Here is a 10420-nt window from a genome sequence, read left to right as displayed (position 1 = left end):
TGCGGCACCTGGTGCTGGCTGCCTAGGCTGCCCCACCCCAGCTCAAAGCCCGCCCGAGGCGCAGTGCCTACAGGGGGCCGGCCAAGTAGCTGGGGCTAAGTCTGCACAGCTGGGACTCGGGACAGTCAACCCACCCTGTTCTCAAGGCAGCTCCAGAGTGTGTGAGGGGACAGGCCTGGCAAAGAGTGAACTAGTGTCTGTACCGGAGCAGAGTGCGAGAGGGGCCAGGAGGGAGGCGTGGATAAAGCAAAGTGGAGTTTAGAGAGGGCAGAGCCTTTCCAGCTGTGGGATCACAAAAAGCTCACGGCCCCCAAGACTTCTCTACCCACCCTTCCTGGTGGTCACATCCAGCCCCATGTTTTGTTTGTTGTTTTTTTTAATTGTTTTTATATTTTTTTATTTTTTAGTTTTTTGAGGGAGGTTTTTACTATAGGGTGCATGTGCTAGTCAGAGAGACAGAGAGACAAAAAGTGGGAAATCACCCCCAGGGGGGATGGCCATGCTGCAGTCCCTTCCCGTCCATTCTCCTCTCAGGATCCTGGGCACGCACGCACATGCTCACGGTGTGGATTTGAAGCCACCAAGTCTGGGACTAGAAGCACATTTAACTTCGTGGGAGTCCACCGATGTAACTGTTAGGCCATCCGCTGTCCCTCAGCCCATGTTTTTAAAAGCAACTATGGGCTGACCGCATGCAAATATATATTCCCATTCTGACCTTTCCACCAAGACTTGGACTCATGTGTGCACCTGCCTCATTGGCCCGTCTTCTCATGCGCCTACTAGAGATCTCAGAGTGAACCCGTCTAGAAGAGAACGCTTAATGCCTCCCCACATCTCCACCCAACTCTGTGTCCAGCTTCCCCTTCCCAGGAACCGGCCCCACATTTGCTGCCTTGCTCATGTGAGGGGACCAGGCTTGCCACTCGCCTGCCCCTCATTGCATGGCCAGTCCCTCAGCAGGCCCTGCCAAGTGCACCTTGGCATACGTTTAGAATCTGACCACGTCTCAGCTCCTTCAATGCCAACACCTGGTACAGCCGTGGCTGTCTCTCATCCTGCAGGCCCTTCAGGGGTGCCAACTGGTCTGCCATCTCCTTTTGTTTTTTTAAAGAATTATTTTATTTAACTTTCTTCCCTCCCTCCCTCCCTCTCTCTTTCCTTTCCTTTTTCTTCCTTCCCTTCAAGTTGACCAGAAAGGGACGGGGGCAGGGCAAGGGAAAAAGCAAGCCACCAGGTCCAGGACTCGAATCATGGTCGGCCATGAGGGAGTCCAACGCCCTAAACCACCACGCCCTCCTGACCCTTACCATCTTCTAATCTTTTTTTTAATTATCGTATTTAACTTTATTTATTTATTTACTTATTAATTTGATCAAAGAGGGACAGAGTGAGTAAGTGAGAGAGAGGGGTGGGGGAAGGGAGAAAGCAAGCTGCCAGGTCTGGGACTCAAACTGTGGTTGACCATGTGGGAGTTCAGCGCCCTTAACTACCACACCACCTGCCAGGCCATACCATCTTCTAATCTTAACTCCCAACAGACCTTTCCAGCCAGCACCCAGAGTGACCCTTGGAACACAAGCTCTTGCTGGCTTAACACCAACTCCCCCGGAGTAAAAGCTAAAGCCCTAACAAGGTCTCTGAGTCTCTGTGGGTAGCCCTAGCACAGCCTTCTAGCCCCCCTCCATCCCCCACCCTACACACGCCTCCAGCCACGCTGTGCTCTTCCTTCCTCTCCCGGGTGCTCTTCCTTCCTCTCCCGGGTGCTCTTCCTTCCTCTCCCGGGTGCTCTTCCTTCCTCTCCCGGGTGCTCTTCCTTCCTCTCCCGGGTGCTCTTCCTTCCTCTCCCGGGTGCTCTTCCTTCCTCTCCCGGGTGCTCTTCCTTCCTCTCCCGGGTGCTCTTCCTTCCTCTCCCGGGTGCTCTTCCTTCCTCTCCCGGGTGCTCTTCCTTCCTCTCCCGGGTGCTCTTCCTTCCTCTCCCGGGTGCTCTTCCTTCCTCTCCCGGGTGCTCTTCCTTCCTCTCCCGGGTGGGTGCTCTTCCTCTCCCGGGTGCTCTTCCTCTCCCAGGTGCTCTTCCTCTCCCTGGGTCTTTTTCCTCTCCTGGATGCTCTTCCTCTGACTTCCACTTGGCCAGCTCCTTCCTACCTCCTAGGTCTCTGCTCAGATGCCCCCTTCTTGGGGAGCTCTTCTTTGACCACTGCATCTGACAGCGCCTCCCCACCTTCACTCTCTTCCCTTCCTGGGCTCTCCTTTTCATCACCGCCTCTGTCACTGCGAACATCATATTGCTTGTTTGTTTGTTTGTTTGTCTGTCTTAATTAGAATATAAGACCCAGGAGAGGAGAGATTTTTCTATTATGCTTTTTCTGTGTCCCTGAGGCTTAGACCAAAGTCTGGCACATAATAGGCATTCTATAAATATTTGTTGAATGAAGGAAGGAAAAAAGTATAAAAGATGTTGAAATATTAATAAATGAGCAAGCCAAGCATGCTGCTTTCATTACACAGCTGTTTATGTGGAGACACGGGACCTACTCAGAGAGCTGTCCTTGCAGGGAGTAGTAACTCACCTGTCTGGACTCCGCCATGCCCGCCTCCAGTGGGCATCTCAAACGCTGACTGGCAGGTGGCATCTTCACCAACAGTGGATACCATTTGGAGTAGAAGAGCCTGAATCCTGGGGCAATGCAGCTGCAACTGAGTATATCCCCAGCACAAGGAAGGAATGATGGTTTTGTTTAGATGTACCCTCTGCCCAGTCCAGGGTCTCTCTCTGGCAGTTGCAGGAAAATCTTTTGGTGTGAAGTCATGGCTTCTCATGAAAGCTGTATTGTCCTTTCATCATTCGGCGACATATTTTGGAGATCCCGCATTGAGCTAGACACTGTGTGAGCAACTGGGATTATAATAGTGAAGAGAACATGTGTGGCCCCCGCTTTCAGGGAGCTCAATCTAGAACTCAAGCAAAAAACAAGAAGGGCATTTACCCAGCTTAGAGCGGGGTCACTTCTCAAAGGAAGTGATCTCATCTCATCTGAGACCAAAGGCCAGTAGGGACCGGACATCATCTGGGTCCCGCAGAGGTGGGAGGAGACCCTGGGAGAGGAGACCCTGGAGGAAGGAGAATGTGGCATGCTGGAGACCTGCATGACGCTCCTATGGCTGGGGCTTGAGTGCCAAGTGTGGGGACAGGTGAGAGATGCATCCCAACGGCGAAAACTAGGTCCAAAATACTTGGTTGAGAGCATCTGAGCCTTGCTGACCTCATCCTCAGTGGCACTGTCATCAAAGAGGTCCCCAAAGCCTTCTGTTTCTTATACCGTCTTTGTGCCTTGTGGGCACCAGAAAAGCCATCCTGAAAGTGAGTGGGAGTCTGTGGCTGGCCACAGGAACTCAGAAACACTGAGCGTGAGTTGTGCCTCTTGCCAAATGGTGGAACCCTGGGGAGGCAGCACTTCCAGAGTCGGGTTTGGCACGGAGACCAGCAAACCTGTCCAGTGGCCCATTGACCGGCAGAGCCATGTCCTCCTCATGGGGCCAGGGTGCCTTTGATGCTTTCGATGGCACCAGCTGAGTGGTTTTCTTTCTCTCATCCTCGCTCTTCTTTTCCCCTCAGTGCAAGATACTTCTTCGGTCTCACTGCCCACATTTCTGGTGGCTGGAGGAAGCCTGGCCTTCGGGATGCTTCTCTGCATTGGCGTCATCCTGAGGTGAGCTGGGTCCTGGGGGATGGCTTCGTGCTGTTCTCATATTTCTTATTTAGCTTTCTTTTGCCCATTCAGTCGCCAGAAATTTGCAGAGCACTCATTCATTCATGTTTCCATTCCAAAACTACGTCACACACAGCACACGCAGCGACCGCTGTAAGCCACGCCTGTTGTCGGTGGACAGGAGGGGCACAGGCTAGGGAGGAAGCCAGACACTGGGAAGTAGTTACTGGCGTCGGGAGAGCCACAAAAAGAGCAGCCGGAGGTGAGCAGAACTTCCCTGGCATTAAGGAGGAAGAGGAGTTTGTCTGAGGAAGAGAAGAAAAGAGAAGCCAGTATAATATGGTCGAGTGTGTGTGTGCATGTGTGCGTGCATGTGTGTGTATGTGGCAGAATGGGGGAGATGTAGGAAAGTAAGAGAGGCCTGGAAAGAGGTGGGAGGATTTTAAGTCTTTACTTGAGGGTAATAAATATCTGTCAAAGGGTTTAAAGATGAATCTGATCAGATTTATAGTTTTAAAAGAACTCTCTCAAGATATCCCATTCTCCCTCCCCCGCCCCCCAACTCCATTCTCTCTTCCCCATGAATTCTCTTTATTTTATACTACTGGGTACTGTGGAAGTGGGATTTTTCTAACAGAGAAGTATTTTTCTACATGTTTATCTAGAATGAACTTAGTGTTAAGTGAGGACTTCCTATGTGTATGCCTGTGATTTGAAAATACTTTTTAAAAAAAGTTTATTTATTTATTCTATGAAAGAGATAGAGAGAAAAACCTTACCCAGAGTCCCCATGCCATGATCCACCCCCACCTCAGCCAGCTCGGGTCACAGGCATGCGCATGCCAGGTGTGTACAGGGTGGCCCAGGATGTAAACCCGAGACCCTCCCATACAGGACCAGCTGTGTCCCACTGTGACACCATGTGGCCCAGGGAAATCATTTTGTATTGAACGCAGTATCTTATTCCAATATTTTATTTCATTTTTAAAAATCTATTTATTTATTTATTTCTTCTGAGAGGCATCCCTAGCAGGTTCTTCATGCTGTGATCCACCCTCAGTTAAACAGATCCAGGTTACGGGGGATGTGCATGGGCCTGGAATGTTCAGGAGAGGCCCAGGAGGTGAACTGAGGACCTTTCCCATGTAGGTCCAGCTGCATTACCACTATGCCACCACCTACCTCCTCCTTTTTGTCCCCCCCAAGTATTTATTTATTATTTATTTATTTTGAGAGATTTTCGCTATTGGGCATGTGTGCTTGCCAGAGAGACAGAAAGCAAGAAATCACTCCCCAGTGGGGACGGCCATGCCGCGATCCCTTCTCCTCCATTCTCCTCTCAGGTTTTGAGCACACATGTACATGTGCCTGGCATGAATTTCAAGCTGCTGGCGCTGGGACTTGAACCATGCTTAGCCATGTGGGAGTCCAGCACCTTAACCACTACCTCACCTGCTGGCTCTTTCCCAATGTTTTAAAAATCGCAGATTCTCCTTCCTCCACAACAGAGAATGGAGGGACTTTCATGGAGTCCTGGACCATGGAAGTGGTTGAGTACAGCAGAGATTCTCTGTGACCTTGGACGGGAGATGTCTTGGTTTCTACTCTCATTTTTAAAAAAAGAGTAAGAGTTGTAAGTGTTTTTTAAAACTTTTCGCTTTGAACCTTTCCTTTTAACAAAACTTTATGAAGCCCAAATATATAAAAAGGATAAAAGGTGAGGTCAAGGTACAATGAAGTCTGATAGTTCAGCTGTTTCTTCTTTCTGCCTGCCCCACAGCCTCTCCGGCCAGGCTGGCTGCTTTCAAAGGCCCCTTTGAGCTCATTGATTTTCAGAAAAGGTTTTATCCTGTCCTCAAAATATTTCAAAAGGAAATCTCACCTTTCTCAGTTACCCATTCAGTTGCTTTGAAAAAAAAAAAAAAAAACCCACACAACTTGGAACAGAGATTGTTTCCAAATTGGTTAAATAAGGTCAAAAAGGATACACACACACACACACACACACACACACACATACCTAAGTGTGTGTGTGTGAGTGAGAGATTATTATAAGTAATTTGCTAAATACTGAGAAATAGAAGGAGGAAAAAATATCATATGTTATCCGAAGATGACCACTGTTGGCTTTTTTTTTTTTTCATTTCACTGTTGGCTTTTAAAATGGAAATGTGATTGAAGTATAAAAGACATACAGAAACATGCGTGTGTTGTAAGTGTACAGCTCCAGGATTGTCCACAGAGGGGACATATGTGTGAAATCCACACCCGTACCAAGAACACTTAATATTTAGATGAATTTCCCCTGAGTCTTTTTCCTCTGCATAGTTCCTTGTTTGGTTTCGTATTAGCCATGGTTGTTCTGCATCTATAACTCTAAACCTACCTTTTACATTTAGCATTCTTTTTTTCACGTTATTATGAAGAACCTATAGACCTCACTTCCATTTGCTGTAGGCCTCTATTAGGTGGATATATCCCCATTCACTTACTCAGCCTATTACTGGGCCTTCGGGTTTTGATTACTTTTATAAACAACACTGTGTTGAACATCTTCGTGCATAAAGCTTTTTCCATAGCCAGGTATTTCTTTAGGATACATTCCCAGAAGTGGGATTCCTTGGGTCAGCGCGTTTGAACAGTTTGAAATCTAGACTATCATGACTCCGTCCTCAGTCCTTCCACAGGGGAAGAGAACCACTCAAGGACTCAGCCCAGCGCCGGTCAGCAGCATCCCTGCTGGGCTTGCTTCCGGCGTGGTGTCCAAATGCTGAAGCCCTCAGTAACACTCTGAGGGTTGTTTATTCCATTGAGAAAACAGGCTAAGAGCCAATGGCCAATTTGGAGCCAGCTATCAATTATTTATCATAACAAGGACAGGAATAGCCTGCCGATATAAAAAGAAACCTAAGGAAAAATCACCAAATCTTGTTTTTGACACTGGTTTCCCCTCCTTCCTCACCACCCTTCCTGGAGAAACCGACATTTGATGGAATTGTGGAAGGCCATCTTGCTCCCACTGTGGGGTTAATAGGCAATACGTTGATTGCAAAGTGGGAAGTAGAAGAGAGACCAGGTTGGGGCCCTGGGTGCCCCAGCCTAGTTGAAGGGCCCGTTCAGGAAGGAGACCTGCCTGTACCTTGGAGCTCAATGTCACCATCTCGTCTTCCTTTGAACTGTCAAGTGACTCTTCTCAGTTACTGAGCCCTGGCTCTGGGCCCAGAGTGGAGTGTGAGACTGAAGCTGTGATCAGCGAGATGTCGACCTCCTTCCTGCTAACATTGACTTTCCTGTCGGATGAGTCAACTCGTGCCCGGTGGTGCCCACGGTTGAGTCTGAGGGCTCACTGGCATGGTGGGAGAGAAGCACAGGGAGCTGAGGACAGGAGTAGTGGAAGCAAGAGGAACAGGAGGCCTGCCGAACAGCCCCACGGCCCTTTCCTTTCCTTGCTCTTACGCGGCAGTTGCAAATGCCCTGCTTCCTGCCAGCCTTCATCTGCAGGCCCATTTTCCTTCCCCACCAAAGAATATTCTCTCTCTTTAAAGGCAATTAAAGCTTTTTAAATTTTTATTTTATTATTTTTTTTCAGGTTTTTTTTTTTTTTGCCATAGGGTGTGTGCACTTGCTGGAGAGAGACAGAAAGAAAGTGAGAACTGACCTTCCTGGGGGGATAGGCACGCCACAGTCCCTTCTCCTCCATTCTCTGCTTGGGATTTTGGGCACGCATGCACATGCACCTGGTGTGATTTTCAAGCTACCGGTGCAGAACTCAGACCACGGTTGGCCTTGTGAGATCCAGCGCCTTAACCACTACCTCACCTGCTGGCCCCTCTTTCTCTTTTTCAGTAAGTAGATTTGGGACTGGTGGTGTGCACCTCCCAGCCTCTGGGACGAGACAAAGGGACAGTCTAGTGACATTTCAGAGCACTCATGGCTATGAGTGTCTTAATCTCCCCATGTGCACGCAATACATACCTATTTTCTTGAGGTGCTTCTGCAACTCACCAACTCTTCGGAGTTGGTGAAATCCTTGGTGACAGGACAGCTGAGGGGATGAAGAATTATCAGTCCTTCGAGCGGAACCCCGGGAGCCCCAGGCCAGCAGGGCAGCCTACTGTTGTTTTTGCTGTGGGTTCATCACAGGGGTGCTAAACATCTGTGTGTTTGTCTCTGTCTGTGTGAAGGTTCAAGAAGACGTGGAAGTTGCAGGCTCTGAAAGAGGGCAAGACGAGCATACTCCCGCTGTACTCTCTGGGGCAGCTGGTTCCGGAGAGGCCCAAGCCTACCCTGGTGCTTGTTCCTCTCATCTCCCCGCCTGTGTCCCCCAGCAGCCCTGGCTCTGACAATACCTTGAGCCACAGCCGACCAGATGCCAGGGACCCACGGAGCCCTTACGACATCAGCAACAGAGACTACTTCTTCCCCAGATAGCTGGCTGCGTGGCACCTGGAGGGCTGGGCACCAGCTGCTCAGCTGCGGGGACAATGGACACACGCCAGCTTAGCACGGGATGCTTCTCACTGCCATTCCAGCACATCTCAGGGGCGTGGGGCCTCTGGCCTCACTGTTACAGCAGAGCCTTGTGGAAGGTTCCACGCTGGATGAAAATGTTGGCTGCGTCTCTTCAGGAGGAAGGGGTGACTGCATTTTCAAACCTCTCTGCTTAAATGCTCTGCTTCAAGGGTTAGAGGTTACAATGTTCTCAGGCCACCCCAGGAGACAGGCGCTGGGGAGGCCTCGGAGTGGACAAGCCGCTGGCCACCCACACCCCCAGCATCTCCACCAGCTACACCCACAGTCAGGGGAGGCGGAAGATGGGCTTCCAGCCAGAGATGCCCCCATGCCCCTCCACCAAGTCATCTGGCTCCTGGCCCACTGCACAGTTTCATATCGGAGCGCAAACTCTTGAAACACAAGTGCCTTAGCAGTTCGGTTTTGCTAGGCCCCAGGCAGCCTGGCGAAGAGCTCTCCTGCCTCTCTTCCCTACCCTTGAAAAACAGCTGGTGGGGAGGGGGGGATGACGAATAATCTCTCAGGGCCTGAGGGTTTTAAATGGAATTATAATTAGTTCCTCATTAGCATGTTGCTAAATGTGAACGGTGATTTTAGGCATTTGCTGAATACAGAAGCAAGTAGCTGGCTCCAGCTCCCCCTTCAGACACCAGACTCCAGGGGAGAGGACCAGAGCGGAAGGAGGGGAGTAGGGGACAGCGTCTCCTCGGTCCCCTGCAGCAGCCAAACTGAGGGGGCTGTAGCCTCTGAAAACCCATGTTTCCAGTCCCCCACCTCCCCCGAGGAAGAGCTGGCAGTAGGGAGAGCTTCTGCCCGGGCTGTGATCAAAACTGTTTCACCGCAGCTTTGCTAAAAAAAAAAAAAAAAAAAAAAAAAAAAAAAAAAAAAAATTCTTTTCAATGGAATCTGCGTAACTAGGGAAGATAATATAATACTCACGTGAAGAAAAAAAGAACCCAGCACGAATGTATTTTAATTTGATTTTTTAAAAAAATCTGCTGACTGTGTTTCTCTTGAGAGGGAGGAAGAGTCAGTATTTGCTGAGTGTTAGGATATAAATAACGGAGGGGGAAAGACCCAACTGTGTTTAGCGCAAAATCAAGTCAAGTGAAAAGGGAGGAGATCAATGTTTCCCTATCAGAGAAGTAATTCCGGTTTCATTCTATTTCTTTTTTAAAAAGTAAAAAAAAAAAAAAAAAAAAAAAGATTTTCTGCTTCTCTGCTGTAGGGGAAAAGCACCCTGTGACTGCTCCCCCAGGTGGGTAGGAAGGCAGCGTGTCCCTCTCCACGTCTGGGTGCTCGGAAGCAAGCCTCCTACATTACCAGGCAAGGGTCTAGAAAGTCCCCACCCCTGACCCTCTGTTACCAGACGGGGAGGTTCGTCAGAAAATCCCTTACCTTGGTTCCTTCCTCTTTTTGTTTAGTTCCTCGAGGTCGAATTGGTTAAGTTAGTGTTGAAGCATCGTTTGGCTGACATGGTGGACCAACCACTTCAGCTGCCTTTCCATTCAAGCTTGAAAACTCAGCAAACATAGCGGTCACCCTTACGGTACTCTTAAGAATCCCAAAGTGGAACTGTGATTAAAATCAGTCACGTAACCACTGACCCAAAAGCTACCCGACCACAGAGTTTTCTAGGCTCTCCTTTTAGAAAAACAGCCACCCCGCCAGCCAGGTGGCAGAAGCATGAAAACAACGTGTTTTATTTACTGTTTCTCAGGTTCCCGCTGTTACTATCTGGAGGGAGGAGGGGTTTTCATTGCTGGCTTTGCACGTTTTAGGACTCGTTGCAACTCCAGGCAATTCATCTTAAATCGATGAAAGGCAGGCAGGTGTTCAAGTGTTGGGGTTTTTTTTGTTTTTGTTTTTGTTTTTAAAGTTTCTGGGACTTGAGAACAGCAAAAATGCTGTTCAGGGGAAATATTAAAAATGTGAATCTGCATGAGACAGGGTGATTCTGTGCCCACGGGTCTTTAATCCTTTACCTGGTTTTACCCGCCTGTAATATTACCAAAGCCAGGCGGTGCCGCAGAGGCAGCAGATGTGAATTCAGATAGCTCCTTCACACTGACAGCTAGCAGCTTTGATCTGCAGGTTGTTGACGCTTTCATTATTATTGTAACGGAACTGCTTTTTTTTCCTTTTTTTTTTTTTTTGTATCAAAGAGGGTGTTTTCCCTTTATCTGTATAAGCTACTG

The 10420-nt window shown here is 49.0% G+C and overlaps 1 protein-coding gene across 1 annotated transcript in view; it reads left to right on the top strand.

Moving 5' to 3' along the window:
* The window catches only part of IL6R (interleukin 6 receptor), a gene marked incomplete at its 5' end in the record, with an annotated part of 40969 nt that extends 30796 nt beyond the window's left edge, over positions 1 to 10173 (top strand). Inside the window, 2 exon segments of the mRNA XM_014589729.2 lie at positions 3617 to 3710; positions 7895 to 10173. Coding sequence (XP_014445215.1) covers positions 3617 to 3710; positions 7895 to 8141 — 341 coding nt within the window.
* Positions 10174 to 10420: the final 247 nt, after the last annotated feature.

This window comes from Tupaia chinensis, unplaced genomic scaffold, assembly GCF_000334495.1.
Source record: "Tupaia chinensis unplaced genomic scaffold, TupChi_1.0 Scaffold000374_1, whole genome shotgun sequence".
Classification (NCBI taxonomy): domain Eukaryota; kingdom Metazoa; phylum Chordata; class Mammalia; order Scandentia; family Tupaiidae; genus Tupaia; species Tupaia belangeri.
The sequence above is the reverse complement of the archived record's forward strand: the minus strand, read 5'-3'. Positions and strand labels throughout refer to the sequence as shown.